Raw genomic sequence first — 24,114 nt, 5'->3', positions numbered from 1 at the left:
GGATCCTGCCGTGTGTGTATTGGCAAGTGGAAGAATTCATGGAAACCCGGCTGGAGTTTAGGGTAGAAAAGCAGAAACAGCTTGGACATCTAGTATAAAACTGATGTAATAGGTATGCCAACAGTGCAGATCTGCTTAAATGTCAGATAGATTTCAGGCAAGCTGGAGGAAATCTCAGGCACATCCCCAGTGGTACTTAAATCAAGTTTTGGAAAAATGTATTAACATTTTTTTAATATTTTAAATATTGACTGCACTGAGAAAATAGGCTTAATTATAACATTAATTAATCAAGCAATAATAAACACAATTTGCAATGCAATGCTTAAGTCCTGACTGCACAATCATGGTTTTATCTTTTAATACAATAATTAGTGGATTCTATATAAATAGTGAGGACTCTCAGAAAAACTCCTTCTAAAGTTAAAAATTCATCAGATTAGGTAATTTCAAAGGGAAATAACAGGAAAACAAGCCAGGTGGGGGTAAACTTTTATTTCCTGAAGTAAAATCGAGATCTCAGTGCAAGCTAAACTTTGTTTTTACATTTGATTTTATTGGTTTTTTTTAATACTTTTGAAGTGGTGCAGTAAGGATAGCTGCAACATTTAGCTCCAAAATAAGTGCATCCATTTGTCTAAAACGATCTTGATCAATAGTTATTCATTTTAAGAACAAACAGTGAATAAACGTTGAAGAAGATGCAGCCGCCCAAGGGAGCAGAGCAGAGCATCCCCCATAGGAGGGTCTCAGGCTCCCTCTCCAGGATGCTGTTGTTAATTACAAACCCTGCAGCTCTGCCCTCTGCCTTCACGAGTGCGGAGGGAGGAACAAAACCGGACTGTCACAGCATAAACCTAAGACAAACGGATCCCCAGTATAAAATACATAATAGAGAGAGGGTTTTTTTGCACATCTCACCTCTCAAAGAATGTTACAAAGTCAATATTCTTTATTCCCAGTAAAGTTATTTGAAACTACAGAAAGAAAATAGGGAAATGGCGCCCAAAAAAGTAGGAAAATCAAATTTTGATCGCAAAAGGGGAGAAATGAGAAATGCCACAGGGGAACTCTGACTCTAACAGTTAGGAATCTATTTACACAGAGTGACTGACTGCTGGACTAAATGACGGCTGTCCTTGAAGACAAGGAATGCTGAATTCCTGCTCTCAATTACATGCAGTAATCAAGCAGTGATGGATTTATTATCCCTTATGCTATTAATATTGCTGTAGTAACGCACAAGCTGGCTACATTCTGGCCACCAGCATCTCAGCTCATCAGTCCCAGAGGTGTCACAAATCCATGCATCACCCACAGTGATCTGAATGCACCCAAAGTGGTGATGGTGCACCCACAGAACCATCTGGACTCAAAACCATAGGCTTAATTTCTCTGCCTTCAGCAAGCAGCAGATGCAGGGTCCTCATTTCTGATCTGCTTGCAGTCAGACCCACTCTTACACAGTTTTGGTGAAATTTTTCCCAAAACTGGCTGACCACCACTTATAGGAATTACTTTTGATTTAAGAGTGCTACAGGCCACCAAGTCTGATAGTTCAGAAGAAATTCTTTACTCAGAGAGCGCTCAGCCCTGGCACAGGCTGCCCAGAAAAGCTGTGGATGCCCATCCCTGAAGATGTTCAAGGCCAGGTTGGGTAGGGCTTTGACTAACAAGATCCAACAAGAGGTATCCCTTGCCCACTGCAGAACAGTTGAAAATAGATTATCTTCAGGTCTAAACCATTCTGTGTTTTGGTTTGAGATATCCATCAGATTCTGCTATATAGTACCTACAACACTAGTTGCAACCAATGACTTCAACAGTTAAGAGTCCCTTCTTTCTTTATTACATCTACTGCCTTAAAGCTACACTTTTGGTCAGATGTAACCCCAGTTCTCCAGGAAAGGCCATCAAAGCTTCTCCACAGGAAAGACAAAGTGAAAATGAAGCAACTCAGAAACAGTAAATTACCATATCCTACCAGAACAGCACTTCTTACCCAAACGCCTCCTCCACCACCCCACAGAAACCTGCAGCTATTCTGGAGCCAAAGGAACCTGGATAGAAATGGATTTAATCAACAAAACAAAAGAGCAGGTGACATGGGATATAGGTTTGTAATTAGGAGGACAAACAGCTGAAAATTGTTTTCACCACTATAAAAAGGGCAGCCTTTCCTCTTAAGATGGTATAGACAAGAATCTTTTAATTTTATGGAAAGCTGGTAGTAGAAATTTATATTTTCATGTGACTATTAGAATTAAAAATACTGAAGCAAAGCAAGTGCACAATGAAATTGGGTCTGGTGCTGAGGTGAGAATTTCATGGTAGTTAAATGTTAACTGTTTTTCTTAAGGCATCAGTGCTGTGAGCTTCTTCTTTGTTACACATAACTTTCTAATGGTAACCAAGGCAACCTTATTTTGTAATATCTAGGCTTGTAATTCCAACACCCAGGCTTAAGTTTCTGTGCAAGAAAACTTATAGATTCTGCTAATCCTTGGTTGTTTTTTTTTTTTGTTGTTTGTTTGTTTTTTTTCTGCAGGATATTATTAATAGGAATACTCATCTCTACAACATGGACCCAAGTGGTATCAGGTAACACTGCTGTGAGCAGCATTTACCTAAAAATTTCTATGATCATTTTTTCATTTTCCTTCTAATAGATTGGAGACTTTGTCTTTCTTGTTTTATTCTATTCCAGTTTAAAAATTCAGTTTAGAGCAGCAAACTTTGCTGCCTTCACCCAACTGCAGAATCCTGTTTCCATCACTGGCTGCTCAAAGTAGCAGCGTCAGCTCACCAGTCACAATTACTATTGGAATACATGTTCATGGCTGTGTTGGAAATACTGGCTGGTGATTTCTTCATTTATTTTGTTTGTTTGTTCTTGTTTTTGTGCTTTGTTTTTAAATCTAATATCTCTTGTTAGAAGATACAGAGATATAATTCCTGGTATAAAACTGTGTGGGAAGTAGAGGGTTTCTATTTTTTATCTTTAATTCTGTATTTCTGTCTTTCAATGCCTTCAATATAGGACTCATGACTTCAGAGTGCTTGAAGAACTTTTTGCATTTAACCCTGAGTGTGGAACACTTTAAGGATAAGTATTTATCTTTTTCTGCTGTTGGTAAGTTGACACAAAAGAAATTAGAGGGGGGAATTGTAAATGGTGAAGTCTTCAAAATCATTTGAGTTCTTCCTACTAGAATTTGCAGGATTGTATTAAGCTAATAGAGTTGTGAAAGTAGGTTATTTCTTGTTGTTTTTAAAGCTACCTTTATTTTTGTGTAAATTATAGCCTTGTTAAGTTATAACTTAGTATCAAGGCTAATCATGACTGCCTCTGAACCGAAATTGAAATGCACTCTGTAGGGAAAATATGGTAGCTGTTGGCATGTTGATGCCGATGGATATTGTTTCTGGTACACAGACTTTCTTTAGTTACCACATATCCTATTCACGAAATGCAGCAGCCTTAGCTGGTGCTGTGTTACTGGTTTTGCACTGACAGTCATCCACTTTCTTGCTTACAACTCACGGACCTTGTAGATGGGTATAAATTCTTAATGAAGCAGGGAAACTAGCTGAGCCTTCTCTGGCTTAGTAATCAACAAGTGATACTTTCAAGTGAGAAATGCCACAGATTGTACTAGAAGGTCAGAGTGAGATAACTTGAGAACAATAGACATTAAGGCTAAGTTCGTGTAATCTTTCATCTGATGAATTAGCTTTCAATGCTAGTTAGTTGTCTGCCTAGGTGCAGTCAATTACACAGCATCTGTTTTTCAAGAACATTACACTTATGTCAAATCCTTCTTACTGTATGTTTCTGTGCTTAAGCATCTTCACCCATATGTAAACAGACTCTGCACTGAGGTATGTACAGCTTGAAAATATATTTTTAGCCAAAAATAATTACTTGATAGTTCTGTAGACTGAGAGATTTGATCTAAGCATTAGTGTGTTTTGTTGTCCTGGTTAAGATTCCCAAAGAGCCTCCATTGGCTGAGCAGGCATTAGAGAGAAACATGGAGCTGTGCCAACCCTGGAGCAGCACCCTGATACTGCAGACTATCATCGTCAATGAACCATGACAACTGTGACACTGATCTGTCTGTTCTGTATTTACCCAGGCTTTCTCTCTGATTAGGATTTCACATCCTGCCATATTGGTCATTTATTATCTTTGGCCCTTCAGCTACTAGTGTTTCCTGTCCTAGTCTGTTTGTAATCTAGTCCTACTTCCATTTTCATATAACTCCTTGCAGAATTTTATCCGCAGTTCTCTCTTACCTCTTAGCACGTGGTATGTAGTCAAGCCATAGATGATCTAAGACAGCTGAACCCTAGGGGCAAGGGTAGGTTTCTAAGAGCCTACACGGAAGGGGTTGTACTAATTAATGCTGATCCCAACTAATTGCTCATAGATCGATCTGGTATAACCTGGGAGCTAGACGAGGCCCTGGCATCTCAGTGTGGCTACACAATAACTTACAGCAGCAGGAATAGCATTGTATTTCGTGCTTCAGCGCTAAGTTGTCATTCTCACTTGGAGGTAAGTCAAACCAAGATGCAGTGCTGTTGTGTATAACCTCTAGGTGGAAGATGAAGAAATTATTAGTAGGTGTTTATTGAGGGGTTGTTATGTGTTGAACATCGACTAGCAGAAAATTATTTAATTCCCCTTAAATGTGTCCAGAGGTTTGAAAATAATCCTTGGTATTGATGTCCAAATGTACTACATAGTAGCACAGATGAGCATAGGAAGAAGCACATCACATGTCCTTGAAGGACAACTGCCTTTTCCTGGATAAAAACAGGGAATACATCTGGCTGCTGTTCTGCTCTGCTGTAGTGTTTTGTGTCTGAGATGGTGTAATGGTTAATCTCAAAACTTCCTCTGCATGTGTTCCATGCCCACTGCTGCTATGCTGTAAAACACAAGATCAGGTACATCTCGGGATGTGTTTTCTCCTCTCAAGCTCTGAAGCTATATGAAAGCCTCATGAAGCTCCTCCCCATTGTATTTGTGCGACTGTGTAGTTATACGCCTCCATGTGTACAAGGTATATAATTAACCAAGTAATAAACAATCTCAGCAATGGAGTTGCACTTCTGTGGAAAGGTTGATGGGTGGATTTCCTGAGTTAGGTCACAAGAAGAGCTAATGTCCTGCTTGGGAAAATCAGTTTAACATGTGTTTCCTGTGTCCATGCAGAAAGATGTGTTCACAGTAACTATACAGATCAAAGTGTCCCATACTTCTGATATGAAAAATGCTACAACTCATCTGAAAAGTGCAAGTTGTCCTTATGGCCCATGGAGTCCAAGAGAGTTAGTATGTGAAACCAACTACATGGAGGTAAGCATTAGAAGTTTCTTATGGTAAAATACCTTGAGGTGAGGGGGTGAATATTAGAAGATGCTGCATTTGGAAGCAGGTCAAATGATAGGAATGAGTATCAGAAACAAAGCGTATACCTACTAAGTTTGCTGGGGAGAACTCTTAAGGGAAGAACTCTCTTGACTCCTATTGTCCTCTCCAAAATAATTTTCTGGCTTTAAATAGAAGTGAAAACACTAAAACTAGGTAATAGATAAGCTGAAATCAAGAGACAAGGAAAAAGGGCCACCAATACTTAGAGCACCTTTTTCTATTCAGGTTTCTATCTGGAGAGATGTTCCCCAAACTGAGAAGGATATTGTTTTGAATGAACCTGAGGACTGGATTCTTTCTTATCAGGAGGTAAAAAGCAGTTTTTTTTCTTGCTAGTAAAAGCTAGTGCTACTTCTAACACTATCATCATTCAATGTCGACACAGTATAAATTGTCCTTTTCAAAGGAACACTTCAGTAGGAAGAGCTCCTTTACCAACTGGTTTTTAGGAAAGAAGTATTCCATATTAGAAATACAGAAAGCTGCAGGCCTAATCTCCAAGGAAGAAATGGAGGCAAGGTTCTCAGCTTAAAAGTCATTTTCCCTGACAAGAGGTTGTGCAACAAAATCTCTAAGACTTCGTGGTCCAGGAATCAGCTGCAGATAGGCTTTTTTCTTTCTTAGACCCTATAATTTCAGCACAGCAGTGCTGCCAATATTCTGCCACATCATCTTCAAACCAGAAGGGATGCCTGGTTTTTGTTTTGTTTTTTTGTTTGTTACTCCTGATACAGATAGCTTTCTTCGTGTAAGAGGATGAGCAAGGCAAAGCTTAAGGGCTATCACATGACCAGCACTCAGAATAAGGCAACAGAACTGCTGGGCAGCTGAATACAATAAATCATCCACTGTAGTAAATTACTCACTTTAAAGAGCTTGTTCAAACTGTTAATGAATTTCTCTGGGTAGGCAAAAGCAGGGGAAGCCTCAATATGGCAGATAGTATTTCATCAACCAGAAGAAAAAAGAGCTCTGCTTGTAAGTGATGCTTGGAGGGCTGGCTATGGACTCAACACCACAGAAACCAGAATTCTGCTGCGAGTGCCATATAGCACTGCACAAATTCAACTGGTCAAGGTTGGTACACTGCCTCCAACCTAGGAAGTTGTCAGACTGTACAGGTCTAATGAGATCTCTTTCTGCAGGCTCAGGGAATTACCTTTTCTGCAGTGAGATCAAGTACATTTTACAAACAGCAGTGGATGATCCTGATGGTGGATACTGCTATGGCATGTCCTGTAGGTGAGAAATGTGGTACCTTACCCCACTGCTTAAATATACGGAGTCTGGCTTGCAACTACAGTAATGAGTTGACAGCTTTCTTATCTTGTCCCTAAGATGGTGTGAATTACATTAACAAAACAATCATCTGGACTGTTCCAAAATATTTTCAAGCACTCTGTGCTGGAGCAACTGGCTTTAAGGATGTGCTTGTTGAAGCTGGTGTGAATCTACACAAACTCTCTGCTGAAGAAATGGCCTCCAGGAAATATGTGTTGTCTAATGACTTAAATACGATTACAGTGAAGATACCTATAGGTGCAGAAGGTGGCTTTTACAAGGTTAGTCATGTTGGATGGCAGGCAAAGTAGATTTTCTGTTGAGTCATTTTTGTGGGTTTTTTTTTTTTTGTTTTTGTAGTTTGGTCTTTTTTTAGGGTTTTTATTTTTTGTGGTGATCGCAGGATGGTGATATATAGTATTCAAATGGTGATAGAATAGTGATGCATCCTGTATTCCTGGGCAGGAATAATTGTTCATTCTGTTCCTTGCAAGTGATAAGGGAGGGGAAGAAGTAAGGAAAGGAGGAAAAAAGGGAAAATCAAAGGTACAAATAGCTCTTGTGTGCACTGCATTGTGAAGACTCTTACTAACAAGCAAAGATGGATACAAATCTATAAAGGAATATTGATCTGTCTCCTACCTCATGTTAACATAGAGCTTTGGCTTCTCTGATGTTACATTCCAAAGCTATAAAACATGTCGCTCTTATCATATAAAACATGTCGCTCTTATCATATAAAACATGTCGCTCTTATCATATTTTACCAAAAAAAAAAAAAAAGCACTGAAGAGAATGAGAGCACATGATTTGTTTACAAGATCACGTGATATTGGGATGCCTTGAGAATGTAGCTGTAAATCTAGTAGCTCTTGAAGTGAACTGAGTCCTGGGCAAATGCTATAACAACTGAGCTTTAGAGAAGTTGAAGGAGGAGCCATTTCCCTGATTTAAACAGTCCCCTGCTTCTTTGGAAGCAACATGTGGGGGATGACTTCAGAAGGTAGTCTCTTGAGTATCCTGTGAATCCAGACTTTAGAGAACTACTGCCCATAATAGTGATATAGGAAGCACCACATAAGAGGTCAGCTCCTCACAGATGTTGATTGTTTTTTTTTTGTTGTTGTTTTTTTTTCCCCAAACTTCCAAGCATAGAAGTGGCCTCACAGAGCAGAGAAGGACAACTATTTGGAGCTATAATTCTAGCAGATTCTGTAATGCTATGGTATGACTTTGATTGTAATGTAGAGTCATATTCTACTGAAGGGTGTTCATTATGAAATTGCAGACTTCCATAAGCAGTGGAAAGCATGGGGCAAAATACTCCATCAACCTGTTCTTGGAACACCAGTGGGAGGATAACAAATGGGGACTAACCAAGTATACCATCATCAAGGAAATAGAAACACCGTTTGAACAAGCAGAACTTGCTGTAACTAACAGTAAGTAGCTTAACATTGTTTACTGAAGGTTTTGGTACTGATAAGAAAATAATGTTGGCTTATGCATTTTCAGACTCCAATCTGAGTGCAAGGCTAATGAATGTTACAGTGGGAATGTTTCTCCTGGATGTGGAGCTCGTGAACTTGACCATTGAGGGGACAACTGTAACTGTACCTGAAGCTATTCAGCATGGATATTTAACATATGAAATTCAGTATGCTAATGGAAGCAAAATTTATGTAATACAAGTGTCATTTGATGCACCAGGCATTAAGAAAGAGGTGTGTATGAAAAGTACGCACTGCAGTTTACCATGGTGTAGAAATTGTATCACTCACTGTTTCTTCTAAATATGATTTTCCTAGTACATAACTGATGACACAAGAGAATACACACTGAACATCACCCTGAAGTTTATCATCCTTTCAACAAATGACACATTTGCTGTCCCTGTCGTAACAGTGTCTGCTGTTAAAGATGCTGGTAAGCTAGTGGAATCTGAGCAAAACTTCTTTATCTGGCTGCAACTAGCCTGATGAACTCAGCTGTTGACTGTGCTACATTCATCCAGTGATGCTGTCAGTGCTAAATAGTACTTTTAAACTCTGATAGTAGCAAGCATGTTGGCTGACTCTTAACTGTATTACAGTACTACCTAGTGCAAGGGGATACTGTGATGAGGATGACTTCCATCTCATTATCACCCGTGGGAATGTGGACCAAAACTGGCTGCCCTTCATCTCAGATCAGCACCTGATGCCAGAGGTTGCTCAGAAAGACTACTATAGCCTGAATGACAATGGCACTCACTTGTTTGTCTCTGTCCCTTTTCTTTCCTCCCTTGTGGACTATAAGGTAAGGCTACTAGTCTGCATCAATTAAAATACACGCTCTATCATCTATGAGATATTTATATGATACACTATGTCCCTGTAGGTAAAAATAAAGCATCCATTTGGGATAGGCTTCGAATAATTAATGGAGGGCATTTTCTACTCTGGAAGAATGCTTTACAGTTAAGAAAAGCACTTTACAACCACTTAAAGGCTGAACAACATTTTAATGGAAATTGTACAGGCGATGATATTTAAGTTGCATTGTAAAACTACTGAAAAAGCTCTTTGTGTCTGTCTCTGGATTAAAATATAAACTCTTGTGGATGTGGTTTTGGTCAAGGATCATTACCTTTGGCTTGTGATAATCTGCTGTCTGAGTATTTCTAGAAAAGTAGTGGATCTTCATTCTCTTATTTAATCTGTATCATCCCTAGGATATCCATATTTCTGGAGTAATGGCTTCACTTCACTTAAACTTGAAGGATGGCATCACCTTGGCTAATAAGAAGGACTTCTTGATTTCCTGCAGATTTCCACCTTCGGGGCTAATTCGTAAGAGCATTACCTCTAATGCACTGGGTTTAGCTCCTAAATGCTATTCATTGAGTTGCATAAATAATCACAAACCTGCACAGTTTTAAAGGCTTATAGTATTTATGCTTCTGTGACACATTATCTGCTTGTCAAATCTTATTCCAAGTAATATGCTGCAAGACAAGTGAAATTACAGTGTGAAGAGACTATCCTGTTGGGTCTGGATTTTGTAAAGGAGTCGAAATCTTCTCGCTCTCTCATTTCCAAAGCAAAACCATTTGTCAGAAGGGTTTGGGCTTGTTTGGGGCCTTTTTTGTTGTTTGTTTTTTTGTTATAATTATGAAGATGGGCCTTGGGGGGGGGGGTCAGCTTATAAACTCTTCATTGAGAAACATACTCATCTGGATTGACTGTGCTGAAATATATTGGTTAGAAAAATCTTTTGGTGAAAGGAGGCTTTCTAAGAATGTGTGAAATCACCACCATTCCATGTATTGCACACAGTAAAGATGCTAAAGAAAAATTAAAATTAAAGACAATTTAAAAAGTCTTGCTCAGATGTTTGCTCTCATGAGCTGCCAAAAGCCTTGCTAGCAGTCCATAAAGAACTTCATTGTAGCCTTCCAGCTCCTTCATTTTGTAACCTCATTTGTACTGAAAAATGTATTTTTCTCTTTCAGACTGCCTTCCCAATGGCACTGTGGTAATTACTGCAATAAAATTAGTAAGACTTGCAGATCTGGACACCAGCCTGCTTGTCTTAAGAGACAAACAGTGTAAACCCAGTCTAGTGACAAAGAAGTCTGCAACCTTTAAATTTAATGTGAATACATGTGGAACAAGTAGAAAGGTAAGGGCTTAGTAATATTTACTTCCTGTTGGGATAGGTTCAGCACTAGAAATGGCAGAGATTCAGAAGCTGCGATAAGGTTGCAGCTGACAAGTGGTCACTTCTGAAAAGCAGTATACCTACACTCTAGTTCTGAGAATGCAAAATTCAGTTAGGTAGAATTTTTTAGTTAAAACAACTTTTAGAGCCAGAAATGCTCTCTGAAACAGAACTTAGTTTGACACTGACTGTAACAGACTTAAATGTGAGCTTATGTTGTCAATATACACTCAGCTTCCTTGTAGAAGCTGATTAGTAGTCACTAATGAATGCCTAGACTGACTTAATTTACATAAGTAGAAAATAAAGAGAAAAGAACGAAAGATCTAATGTTAAAATTCCAGTTGCATCTAATGCAACTTAATTCTGTGAATGCTAAGTACAAATTCTGCTGACAGAATCAACTGTATGTATGTTTCAGTTCAACAGCACATCTATAACATACGAAAATGATGTACTCTATTTCAGACCTGGAAATGATATACCAGTATACCAGTAAGTACTGTTCCCTAGAAGGAGAATGTCAAAGGTGGTTTTCATTTCTAAAATCTAATCCAGAATGTTTTCTTTCAGATTAAAGTTTGTATGTGTTTACACAATCAAGCACTCAGCTGATGTCAAGTATGAAAATAAGAAGAACCTTCCATCAAATATTAAGCCAGGTTTTGGCTCTTTAGATCTCTCACTGAAGCTTTTTAAAGGTAACTTTTTCTGATCAGGCTTTTTATCAAGGATAGGGTTGGAAAAGCTGCTGATTGTCTTCTTGTTCAACTCTGCCTCCAATGGGGAACGGGGTGACTCAGAGCCAGTTGCTCAAGACCATGTCCAGGCTTTTGAATAACTCCTAGGGCAAAGTGAAAGACTTTTTGAAGGCTTCATAGGTTTTGCCTCCAGGATGTAACAAATGGACAGGAATCTACAGTGGATCATATCATGTGCAACCAAGATGCGGGTTTTCTGCTGGGGTAGTTATGTTATCTTGTGTAGTGGTTGGTATCTCTCTGTATCAGCCCTTAAAGTGTGGCTAAGCAGAGGAATTAGTTTATGATTATTGTGACCAGTGTGTGCCAAAGAAAGAAGCTGCATTGATGCAGTTTCTAGGAGGAAGTTTTTCACACAGTGGGTGGTGACACACTAGAACAGGTTGCCCCAGGAGGTTGTGGATGCCCCATCCCTGGAGGCATTCAAGGCCAGGCTGGATGTGGCTCTGGGCAGCCTGGGCTGCTGGTTGGTGACCCTGCGCATAGCAGGGGGGTTGAAGTTAAATGACCACTGTGGGTCTTTTTCAACCCAGGGCATTCTGTGATTCTTTGATAATGCTGCTGCAACATGGTAACCTCCTGGCAGAGGAGGCAACTGAAGCCTGAACAAAACTATCACCCTGTTGGGAATGGCTCTGCTCTGATTTTTCAGTGCTTTTCTAGAAGTTGTTTTGAACAAACATCTCATTGCAGTGAATTTCATGGAAGGAATTGTCACTTCCTCCTCTGGATCCTCAGATATCTTTCTTCACTTAGTTCTTATTTTCTGCCATCACAGCCCTATTTGCTGACACTTAAATACTCTCCCAGTTCTGGTACTGTATCAGAATGAATGATGATGAAAAAAACTGAGTGACTCAAAATTGGTGAATATTTACCCTGTAAAAAGGAAACTCTAACATTTCTTCTAGAGAAATCCTATTCTGAGCCCTATCGGGAGCTGGAATATCCAGTGGTAAAATATCTGAGGGAGGCACTGTACTTTGAAGTTGAACTGCTCCAGCCTGCAGACCCAAGACTGGAACTGAACTTGGAAGACTGTTGGGCTACCAATTCTCGAAGCCAAGACAGTCTTCCACAATGGCCAATCCTCATAAATGGGTAAGAAGAGCATCCCTCTCATGGCTGATGACTGTTCAGCCCAAGGCCCCTACCCTTAACTAGAAGGAATGGGGAACAGGTTAGAAGTTGCCTAAGAAGGTTTGCTCTGTCCTAACTCTGTATCTGTTGAAGTACGTGTAGGTGCCTGCACAACAGCTATGGCTTTTGGTGTCAAGAGCACCTGGTGCTTCTAGCTATCACTAATGAACATCTAAAAAGCAACTATTACCATGGCCAAAGGCAGGAACCCTGAATGGGAGGGGCTCTGTCCATACTGCTATGCTCTGAGGAAAACAAGTTCTCTGTCATTTCACATCCATAGCTTGTGGAAGGAATTTACTGAAATGAAGGCTTGGATTATGTTTGCTTTCTTTTATTTTTATTTTTTTTCCAAAAGGTGTGAAAATAGTGAGGACTCTTACAAAACAGTCTCTCATGAAGTTAATATCAGCCATAGAGTAAAATTTCCTCAGCACTTCAAGAGATTTGAAGTGACAGTGTTCACCTTTGTACAAGGCACAACTCTATTACAAATGCAGGTGAGAAATCTCTTTTTTGCCATGTTGGTAATCCCAATGTGTAGAGCAGATCATGCAACAAATGCTGTAGAGGAGCTCAGTTAGCTAGGCACTGATGGGGGCTGTTCTCTGCCTTCAAGGCATAACCTTAGGAGTAGTACATAAAGACTAGCCTAGCCATACAATAGCATTCACTTAATTTCATTTGGAGTTATGCGTATCCAATTTTTACTAGACTCCCCTGTACATGCTGCAATATTTTTTTTCGTGTAGTTATATTTCCACTGCAGTGTTGTGATCTGCAGCACTACACTGCTGCCTTCAGATGTGATTTGTCAGAGGAGATGCAATCCTGGAACGCATCGCCTTGGTAAGAAAACTGGTATTCCTCAAGTTGTTCCTGGAGATTGCTCAGCAGCTCACTGCATGCTGGTTGGAGTTCTGTCAATTGACAGACTCTTCCTGGTGTGTGCTATACAGAATATTAACACCTGAAATGTCTCACTAGACCGCAGTGCAGAACCACATCGACAGGGGCAAGTGTCATCTGGAGCAGTGCTTATTAGAGAGGAAAAAATGGTCAGAAAAGGTTGGTATTGCTCCCAGATCACATTACTGATATACCAAGTGTACTGTGGTTTTAACGTGAGGCATTTCTCTCTTCCCTGTAGGTGAACGCACAGATTTCTGAGGAAATATCCAAGGACTGCTTAGTTCAACAAAATTGCAGTTAAATGGCCCCTAACCAGGGTCTTTAGGCCAGTAGTCTGCTTGGACTTTCAAGGAAGGGCATCTTAAAAATATCTGCCAGGAAAACACATTCTCAGTGCCTATGAGGAAAAGGGTCAGCTAAATAAACATTGATGTAATCTCTTAGTAAACTTCAGTGTGTTCCTCTCTTGTGTTTCTCTAGAGCTTTGAAGTTGTGTTTTTTGTGTGTGACTTGCATCTTACCTAGTCTTACCAGCAAACATTTCTGAAACTCTTCTAGTCATACTGCAGTTGTAAACATCTGTTCCAGAGCAGAGGGATGACGGTAGCAGCAGGCATCAAGTCAGTCATTTGGGGTGGGTGGTTGCTCTTTTTAAAGACTTCAGATGAATTAAGCAGGGAGCTTAATATCAGTAAGCCTTTCTGAAGCAAGGTGGGCATGACCATATTTGATCCTGTAGAGGAACTGACAGAAAATCTGTGAGCTGTGCAGGGCTGTGGCTCTGCAACGTCAAGTTGTTGCTTTCCTTGGAGTGGGGAAGAATCGGTCACAGATTGCACCAGTAACTCTGCTATGCAGAGTAAACAGCCACACTAGAGGAAAATAAGCTTTTAGTGGAGACTTGATGTAATATCATGACAACTATTACTAAACTCTATCTACAAACTGTTGAGGGTTCTTCCTTATATTAGGAATTCCTGTTAGATTACTTTTTTTTTTTTTTTTAGTAGAAGCAAAAATGTCTTTTTTTTTTTTTTTTTTCCCCTCTGCATCTGAACAGAGCCATGAAAACTGCTCAGATTCAGTACTGTATTTTCCTGTTGTAAGGAAAGCTGTTGCTTGGCATGAATCATTATTGCTTAGGGCTAAATCTACAACAATGGGTATAAAATGCAGTTTTCTTTTTAACTTTATTAAATAGAATTCTACTACAGGGGATTTCTGTGAAAGCCACCTTGAGCAAGATACTATTTCATGAATCTGTTTGTACCTAGTGAAGAAAAACAATGAATAAGTGATTTGTAGCTCTGTTGTAATACCTGTGCAGTGGCCTTGTTAAACCAGTTTGTGCTGTAACTTAGAGCTCATGTTTGTGAATCTTGTCAATCTTACAATTTCCTGTTAAGTTGATATGTAGCTAATAGATTTTTTGCTAGAAAGGACAATAAAAGATGTGTAGACTAACTGATGAGCAACATATGAAGTGCCTCAAGACTGTTTTCCTATGGAGACAGCTAAAATGTTCAAGGAGTCTTAGTTTACCACTGCTTACTTACAGCTTACTGCTGTGCTCAATGAATGACACTGAAATGTGCATCTTGTTCTTCAATAAGGGAATAAAAAGAAAGGCAAAGCATAAGCTTGACAGACCATTTACTCTGTGTTTAGTGATTATTTCTCCTATGTTAACCCAGTGGTTAAGTGTCATCTATCCCTGAGTCTGTGGGTACAATCCAGTGAATTCACAAGGCACATCCATGATATACTTGCTAGGGTTTTGTGTCTAATAGGTTCCAGTTTTGTTTCTATACAGGTGGTATAGTGATGTCCCTGTATATCTCTATATCATGCTGAGTTTCTCCCAAGAAATAAGAGTAGTATGCAGTTTTTTTTTCCAGATGGAGTTCCAATTTTCATCTGCTATGATGGTGTTTTAACAGTGCACTGTAGGCTGCCATGGGCATCCTGAACCACATTCACCTCTGCGAGTGCAGGAGCTGGGAGGAAACGTGTAATAACTAGGAACTAATGTGAGTATTAAGCATAAGGTAGGGCAGTCTATTTTAACATTGCTAACTTTGCCTCTGCTGTGGCTTCCTGGGTTTTATGATCTTTTTCCTCAAACCAAGACACAAAGAGAAAATCACTTAATAGAAAACACAGTATTTACGATCTTTCATCTATGGATTGTTTGTTCCCCAGGATAGTCAATATCTTGTTCTTTTCTACTATTAGGGACTTAAGAGATGTTGAGAAGCTAGATGATGCCCAGTCTAAATTTTGTTTCTACTCTTTAGTCTTTCTTAAACTCTGTTTAGCACTGTCCTGCACAATGAGAGTTCTAATAGATTTGTGGTCTTTACTGAAAATTCATGAGATCCCTTTTTCAACCTTGGAAAGGTTTTGAATGAACTTTGTCAGATTTTTCAACACTGTGTGAGACACAATCTATTTCAATATCAGCAAAATATTAAATTTGAAGAAGACATGACAATACTCTCTGTGCCTCAGAGGTGCCTGTTTATACTAAAACTATATAACTGCCTTCCTGGTTTTATATATCTAAAAAAAATATATATCCTCTTCAAGTGTTGATTCAACACCTCTTTGCCTTTCAAGTGGATTTTTTATGACCACATGCTTTCCCCCGGGTATTTGGAATGTTATTTTTATATCCTTGTTAACACAAGTTGAAAGGAGATCAATCTTATTTGTTTATGCTTTATGTCTCCTGCAATTTCAACAGGTGAATGATAAAAGTCTAGGGGAAAAGAGAAGACTGGTGTAATTTGTTTTTATAAGAAAATAAAACAATACTGGAAGCCTACTGCAGACAGATATTTTCACTTGAAATAAATGACAGTAAATCAGTGCTATAGCTAGCTCTATCTGGCTCTTGATAGAAGCAGTTTTTTCACTTTTACTGTACTTTATTATCAATTGCATGACTACTCTTCTTGAAACTGCTGCTTTTGTTTCTTAAAGCAACAACACCTTACTCTTAATCAAATTTTGAAAGGTAAGAAAACTGATGTTTGTTCACAGCTCAATTAATTTTAGTACACTTGTTTTGTTCTTTGTTATTAATCATTAATGGCTTAAGTGGAAGCTTAAAGACCATTCTTCTGTCTGGAGGAAAATGCTCTGACAACGAGTTAATGATTTGGGAAACTCTGGTTTCTAGCACAAACCTATCGATAGTCTGCAGCTAGTAATCTCCGTAGAAACTCTCCTTCTATTTGAGCATGCCAGTTCAAAAACATTTGAGTGCCACACTAACAAGGCAGGTACTTACTTCACATTAAATGCTTTAAAGCATAATTAAATTGAAATAGTTTCCTTACAGTACTTAGCATAGTGATAAGAGTAAGTCTAGGTTCGTGCTGTGTAAAGACCAAAGAGATCTTCCAGATAGAAGGAGGAAAATGGGTCTTGCTCACTGCTGAACTTTCTCCATGCAGTCATGTTTTTCTATCTGTTAAATGAGGAGAAAACAAATAACATTTGTGGCTGTATAACCATTAAGTTAGGGGCAAATGGAAGTCAGATACCTTATCCTCAGAAATTGAGGTGCACGTTTCTTTATATATAAATATGTACAGATGCATTTGAATGAATCTTTTGTATAAAAATTTCTGCTATGCTGGCAGTTCCCCTTAGGAACAGACTGAAGTGCCTTAACAAGAGGTTTTCTTCCCATCAAACGCACCTATGTGTAGCCCAAATGTGTAACTATAAAAGTTCTTGGCACCTATGTGGTGCTCCTCAGTTTAGAATTTCAAAGTGCTGTGTGGGGGCAGGCAGCCACAAGCTCCCCGGTTTCGCTGCTCACAGAGCCAGAGCTTTCCTGGAGATCTTCTTCCAAGTTAAGTTTCAGTCTCTGAGGAATACTCTCTCTCTCTGAGGGAGCCTGGTCTTCTTACCAAGAGGGAACTTGCCTTCCCTGTCATCTTCAGCGTGTACCTGTAACTCTGAGCACAAATTGCAGCTCAGGAAAGCAGAGGGTAGTGTCTGGCCTTCCTCATGTCTCTTGCCTTTCTCTGAAGGTCTGAGAGCACTTAAAAGACAAAATAACCACTTGTGGTATGCAGCATCTGACAGCAAGATGGTGTGGTGGTTTCATTTGTAAACTAACACTTCAGGAACAAGTATTCCAAACAGCTGTCGAGTTTCTTTATCTCAAGGCTTCTTCCAAAATTGTAACATCTACAGAAATAAATTAAACAAAAATGAATTAACTGAAACATTTTAGAATATTCTCCATTTGTCATCTTTGGTATTAGCCCTTGTCCTGATAGTGAATGAATCAAGTTCTGACTCAGTCTACTAGTTTCTTGCATTAGAAAATCATTAATGCAATAGAATGATGTCTTTGTGGTGGAGGCTTTGTGTGTTGTTTTTCTCTTTTTAACTCTTCTTTCTAGCCTTCTTCAGTACCTGTGTTAATGAAGGAATTTCAATGATGCTGTCCCGGAAAAGGCAAAAATGTGACTTGGGAGGGATTTTAGGACTGGAAGAGTTCAGTTCATTGACTGGATCCTCTTTTATTCTCCTGTATCTCTTTTTCTTCAGCATGATGAACAACTCTGTCCCTTAGGCAAAATGTAATATAATTCCTCAGCCACAGACTTCCAGCGATCGCTGTGCTACTCCTACTGTAGTTTTACTTCCACCTGAACTCTTAATGTATGTTAAAATGTTTGTATGTGAAAGATTTTCTTTAGTTCTGTGTCTTTTACAATTTCTTCAGACTGTAGAACTTTTTTTTTTTTTTTTTTTTTTTTTTTTTTTTTTGCCTCTGTGCTATAGGCTATCAGTTTTGCTATTGGACTTCAATACTGCCTCATGAATTTTACATATAGTCCTGGAAGTTGTTTCATGAATTTTACATACAGTCCTGGAAGTTGTTAAATCTTGTATTCTCACATAGGGGACTTAATTCTTGATCTCTTTCACACCAAATAGATATCCTACATCCTTGGGGGTAAAGAAATGGAAAACAATCTCAACTGTGTTTCGCTTTACTTAAAAATTAATAGAAATAAGTATTTATTAACAGCAATACTTGTATCATCATGAATACAACAATCTCTTACAGTGAAATTTGTACACCAAGGAAAGAACTACAAAAGGAGATAAATGTTCAGTGTCCTTGAAAGCAAAATTGGCAGATCCTAGAAAGTCTAGGCCGCAGAATCATGGAATGGCTTAGATTGGAAGTGACCTTAAAGATCATCTAGTTCCAACCCCCTTGCCCAGAGCTCCATCCAACCTAGCTTTCACAGATGAGTCATCTACACTTTATCTGGGCAACATGTTCCAGTCCCTCACCACCCTCAGAGTGTAGAATTTCTACCAAATATTTAATCTAATTCTATCTTTGTTTCGTTTAAAGCAGTTATTCCTGTCTGGGTAAGGACTTCCTCCTCGATTTTCCTGTAGGACCACTTTTTAGGTAGTGGAAGGCCATAATGAGGTTTCCCTGAAGCCTTCCCTTCTCCATGCTGAACAAGCCCAATGCCCTCAGCCTTTCTTTGTAAGAGAGGTGCTCCAGCCCTCTGCTCATCCTCCTGGCCCTTCCCCACGCCTGCTCCAACAGCTCCACATCTTTCCTGTACTGGGTGCCTCAGAGCTGAATGTGGCACTGCAGATGGGACCTCACAAAACCACAATAGAAGGGAAGTATAATGTGAACTATACCCCAGCAAAGGGGAACAGAATCCACCTGTACTTCTTGTTCCTATGTCTTGATCACTTTTTCCACATCACCTGTAGGTGAAAGGAGAGATTCTCTGAAATGGGAATATCTGATAGTACCAAAAAATCAAACACTTTAAGAGTATGCTAGTAAATTAACCTTATCTTTGATGGGGACCTTGGTCCTATTGTGATGCAGGGTGCAATTTAGGACAGACCAAGGCCTATTTCCTAAGGCTTTCTTAGATACAGCCATCTTATCATAGAATCATAAAATTGCTCATGTTGGAAAAGACCTTAAAGGTCATGAAGTCCTACTGCAACCTAATCATACTACCTGAACTCTAACAACCCTCCACTAAATCATGTCCCTGAGCATCACATTCAAATGGTTTTTAATCACATTCAGGGATGGTTACTCATCCTATGCTAAAGCTCAAAGTATTTAAAAACATTTTAGCAGTTGCTGGACTTTTAAGACTACAGATTGAGTAAAGGCATGGTCTGGTTGACTAGCACGGGAACAGTGAAGCGGTCTGAAACTCAAAGCCTTGCTTCTGAGGTTATTTAGAGTTGCTCTACATTGGACTTCCAGGGAGAGAAGGACTCTGGAGAAAATTAGCAAGCTATGGCCTATTACTTTCAGGGCTTTTGGCTGCTACTTTGCTTGGGGCAGCTGGGAAAATCAGCCCTGATGCATGTCTACAGGCTACCTCCTACTACGGCAGTCTTTTTGCACGCAGTGTTACTTAGCTTTATTAGCAGCAGCCTTCTGAAACAGTTAGCTATCAATGTCTTCCTTTACAGTTGAGTAAACTGAAACAGTGATGCTGGAGGACCTGTTGAGGCCATAGATAAATTAGCAATAAAAGTGAATGCTCTCACATTCCTGATCCCTTTGCTTTAAGCACAACCCTAGGGGCTTCCTTAGCTGAAAAGCATGCTAATTACATGCAGTTCCAGTAGTGAAAGATTTAAAGAGCAGGTTTAAATGATTTACCAAGCATAGATAATCTATCAAAACAGTATAGTAGTACAAGATGATGGTCTATAACAAAAATGACAATGATGGAACTAGCTTCTGTGTATCTGCTGGTGCTTTGCCAGCACTAGTGAGCATGTACTCCTTTACAGCTATTGGCTACAGTGAGAATCTTTGTTAAAAGACTCAGGATCAAGTTCTCAGTTCTGTTTCAGTGTGAGATCCTGTGGCCAATGCACAATTTCACCTCCTTAATCATTAGGAGATCATAGAATGGTTTGGGTTGGAAAGGACCTTTAAGATCATGTAGTTCCAACTCCCTGCTATAGGCGAGGACACCTCCTCTAGACCAGGTTGCTCAAAGCCCCATCTAGCCTGGCCTTAAATGCTTCTAGGCAGGGGCATCCATAACCTTACTGGGCAACCTGTTCGAGATGTGATCTGACTGATCTTGCCTGTGAGGCTCTTCATCTGCTCAAATCTGGATCCAGTATACAGGCTCATAGTGAGGAATGCTATGATGAAATTAGTGCTGCCATTTCACATGCACAGGCAATTATCTCTATTTGGACAGTTTTATAGGGCTTTAAAAAATGATACTACTTACAGTCTTACTAATGCCCAAAAGTTTGTGAGAAATGTAATGTGGGTTAAAACAGAACAGGAGCATAGAGGATATGCTTAATCGTGAATACATTTGAGTGACACTTCTACCTGCATAAATTTGAACTTCACTGCTTTTGAAGACAGTGATGGATTTCACACAGGTTGCTCCAGTATGCATATACCATCTGAGAAGAGTATTGAGTGAACTTAGGGTGAAGCAAAAGGGAAAAGGTCTTAGGGAAAAAAGTACAAAACCTATTTTACTATTATATATTACATATACCTATTTTACCTATTTCATTACAAACAACCAGAAAGAGGAAAAAAAAAAAAAGAGGGAAATGCAGCAACGTTTTAGATTTGCAGAGATCTGCTGCAGGATGCATTCACAAACCAAAGCCACCTGCCCCACACAGACATGTTGATCCATTCAACCTAGTGAGACAAGCCTGTTTTCTCTGCCTGCTGCTCTCCTGGTGTCTTACATTTCCCCACAAAGAAAAGGTTAATCTGCCTTAATGAATTCCATGCTGTTCAGCCTCGCAATACAGCAACTCTGTGTCAGATTTTGCTCCTCTCTGTGCGTTGCTGGGCTCGGTGTAGCCAAATATTTGAAATCAATCTGCAATGAGATTTATGGAGCTTTTGTTTCCTTTTTTCTCCTCCAGTTTGGTTAGACCTATGTGATCTTGGTCACAGGTAAGGTAAAAGAAATTAAAGATTTGTACTATGTTCTCATTTCTTTGGCTTTTGGAAGGTTTCATGTGTTGTGTTTTATAGGACTGTTACTAGTTGTAAGAAACAGCTGATGTGACAGCTTTTAGTAAAGACGTTACAGTTACTAGCATCCTCTTAGGTTTCAATACATCTTGAGGATAAAATTTTGCATCTTTCTGATATGTGAATCAATTTATTTCACACCAGAGAGAAGGAAGAGGAGGGACAGATCTCAGCCTAACCTTACTCCAGTAGTTTGGTATAAAAATGTATTCCAGACTTTATCAGACTCTGAAGCAAAGTTTTTTTGGATTAAAAACAGAAATACGATTTGTTTCTATATATATTAAAACAGCAGATAGACTTTAGCAGCAATTTATCTATACAAGATCAGTTGGTTTATATTTCATTTCCAGTGTTTAATCATCAGTTTTAGACTTTACTTATCTACCAGGTATGTAACACAAAGTACAGACTATAACATTGATATTTATTTGTTATGAGCAAAGAAGTTCCTGCTATTAGTTCCTTTCTTGATTTTTAAGTACAGAGGAAATGTAGACAAATAAGTAATATTTGAACTAGCTAAACATGTTCCCCCTCATCCTGATATTAAAGTGCCTACAAATCAATACACTTATAAATCCTATGTGGTTGTTGTTACTTTTTACAAATTCACTTTAAAACCTATGGATTTACTGTTGTCTGCATTAAACAGAAAATCAGTCAGAACACAGATATGTAAATCCTAGAAGGTTCACATGGCTTTTTGGTTCATATCAGATCAGCTTTAAAATTTGTCAGGAGCTTATCATTAAAATAAACAAACAAAAAATGACAAAACAGGAGCATAAGAAAAACGAAAAGCAAGACTTCCATCGCAGCAACTTGCAGCTCAGGCTTTAGGCAGCCCCACATCACCTTCCAGCATCGCGTCCTACATACGCAGAGACCCTCGCTCTCCCTCCCTCACGTTCCTCTGTCACCCCATGCAGCCATGCTCCAAGAAAGGAGAAATCAAGCTGGTTTCGTTGTCTTTTTCAAAGGGCCCTTCCACAGCAGAGCCTGGGGGTGCCAGGGCAGGTGTTCCAACCGGGCCCTACACCCGCTTGACGCTGTTGAGGAGCTCCGTCAGTTCGCTGATGTACTTGATGGTGTACTTGAGGGTCTGTATTTTGGTGAGGGGCTGTCCCCGCTGGCTGTAGGCGGGCGGCAGGTAGTTGCGCAGTGTGTGCAGCGCATCGGCCAGGGTCCTCATCCGCAGCTTCTCCCTCTCGCTGGCTTTCCTCCGGCGCTGAGCTGACATCCGCACCTTGGTGCCCTTGGGCAGCCGGGCCTGACCGGGGCTGGGCAGGTAGGCTGGGGGGAAGTCCACCAGGCCGTAGCCCACCAGGCCGCCACCGCTATATGGGGTCTCGGCTGCTGCTGGGCACGGGGACGAGGAGTAAGACTCAAAGGACGGCGTTGGGGACAAGCTGTGTGGAGAGGAGACAGAGTGCAGCTCGAAAGCCCCAGTGGAGTTCTTCCAGTCCCAGGAGGATAAGCAGACAGAGTGCTCCGAACCCAAAGTGTCTTCCATATTTATCAACGTCTCGTGCAATTTGTCCATTCTGGAGGAGCGCGCGGGAGAAGCAATTCCCGCTGCCCGCCAGCAAAGGCTGGAGCTGCCTGCTGCTGAGACCTTTTTATGATGGAGGGAGGAAAGTGACAAAGTGGGAACGTGGGTTTGGCCAGGGGAGTTCAAAGGAGCACCACAAGTGCTAAGATGGAAAATGAACTCCTGATGTGCTAGTTTCTTCTCAGTGATAATTATCAACCTTCAGCTAAAAAGCCTTTAAGCTAACAGGCAACAGTGAGGAAGGAGGAAAAAAAGATTATCTTCTTGTGACTAAACCAATTAAGGCTGCGCATCAACATTTAGCGCTGCACTGGGGGGATAAGTGATGGGAGAGGAAAAAGAAAATTAACCATTTTACAAAGCAGTTAACAGAGAGTTTAAAGATAGCGAGCACTGACATAGGGCCAGAATTTAAACTATTGAGCCCTGTTTTCTGTGTGACTGTTCGGAAGGAACTGCACCGCAGCAGTGATCAGCTGATCCATGCTGACTGTGGCTGAGATTCTCTCACTAAATGCATCTTAATTGTGAAACCCAAAAATGGTTGTCTTGGACTTTGATGTGTGTGGCTCTGTGGATTTCTCGTCTCGTTGGGTTGTAATTTCTCTTTGAATAATTAGCTTTTCAACAAGAGAAAGGGGAAAATCTAGATATTCCCTACAGGGAACTGCACTTAGTTTATCATTTCAAATCTTGAATCAAAAGGCAAAAAGGAAATTTGTAGTTGTAAAGAAAGTCAGAGTCCTATTTAACAAAAGATTTGGGAATATGTAATTAAAAAAAATAAACGTATAGGAAATTAAATGAACACAAACTTTGGGCCTGAGCAGTTGTCTTAGATAGGAATTTAATTCAAAGCTGTATAGAGGTTAGAAATATGTAAGAGAAGACTAGAAGATATTTATATAAGAATTTCTACCTCTATGAATCTGTTTTCCTGCTAAAAAAAAAAACTTTTCCATCCCTTACTGAATACAACAGTGAAGTTAGATGTTAGGCATTTCAAATGAAAATATATATCCTAAAAATGAATAGTATTAATAATCAGCACTTTTCATCTGTAGGTCTCTGAAGAGTTTACAGTGATGATTAATGGTCTTTATTCCCCAAGGAAATGGATAAGTGGAGTCAAGGAGGAACTTGCTCAAGACCACACAGCAAATCATTAGGAGGGAAAACTACTGAGCTCTGTAGCCACTGAGCAGCTCGGCTGCCAGCCATGGCTTCATATTAATCTGTAATAGAAGCAAGATAT

At 39.7% G+C, this 24,114-nt stretch overlaps 2 protein-coding genes across 2 annotated transcripts in view; one reads left to right on the top strand and one right to left on the bottom strand.

Annotated features, from left to right (window-relative positions):
* Nucleotides 1–17,836, top strand: part of LOC306958795 (uncharacterized protein) — a gene marked incomplete at both ends in the record, with an annotated part of 30,502 nt that extends 12,666 nt beyond the window's left edge. The window contains 21 exons of the mRNA XM_079550384.1: nt 2,549–2,601; nt 3,041–3,133; nt 4,434–4,561; nt 5,225–5,368; nt 5,669–5,752; nt 6,353–6,520; nt 6,589–6,685; nt 6,782–7,005; nt 8,013–8,166; nt 8,240–8,448; nt 8,533–8,650; nt 8,817–9,022; nt 9,438–9,555; nt 10,218–10,387; nt 10,848–10,921; nt 11,000–11,127; nt 12,099–12,288; nt 12,686–12,827; nt 13,080–13,176; nt 13,315–13,395; nt 17,664–17,836. Coding sequence (XP_079406510.1) covers nt 2,549–2,601; nt 3,041–3,133; nt 4,434–4,561; nt 5,225–5,368; nt 5,669–5,752; nt 6,353–6,520; nt 6,589–6,685; nt 6,782–7,005; nt 8,013–8,166; nt 8,240–8,448; nt 8,533–8,650; nt 8,817–9,022; nt 9,438–9,555; nt 10,218–10,387; nt 10,848–10,921; nt 11,000–11,127; nt 12,099–12,288; nt 12,686–12,827; nt 13,080–13,176; nt 13,315–13,395; nt 17,664–17,836 — 2,851 coding nt within the window. The remainder of the gene's footprint in view (nt 1–2,548; nt 2,602–3,040; nt 3,134–4,433; nt 4,562–5,224; nt 5,369–5,668; nt 5,753–6,352; nt 6,521–6,588; nt 6,686–6,781; nt 7,006–8,012; nt 8,167–8,239; nt 8,449–8,532; nt 8,651–8,816; nt 9,023–9,437; nt 9,556–10,217; nt 10,388–10,847; nt 10,922–10,999; nt 11,128–12,098; nt 12,289–12,685; nt 12,828–13,079; nt 13,177–13,314; nt 13,396–17,663) is intronic.
* Nucleotides 17,837–22,340: 4,504 nt separating this feature from the next.
* On the bottom strand, nt 22,341–22,850 carry MSGN1 (mesogenin 1; the record flags this gene model as incomplete). The annotated part of the gene is made up of 1 exon (XM_079532747.1): nt 22,341–22,850. One exon carries the CDS (start codon nt 22,848–22,850, stop codon nt 22,341–22,343), a length of 510 nt encoding a protein of 169 aa, XP_079388873.1.
* Nucleotides 22,851–24,114: the final 1,264 nt, after the last annotated feature.

The sequence above is a fragment of the Tetrao urogallus genome (genome assembly GCF_951394365.1).
Source record: "Tetrao urogallus genome assembly, chromosome: 2".
NCBI lineage: Eukaryota > Metazoa > Chordata > Aves > Galliformes > Phasianidae > Tetrao > Tetrao urogallus.
This window is presented reverse-complemented; position numbering and strand designations above follow the sequence as displayed.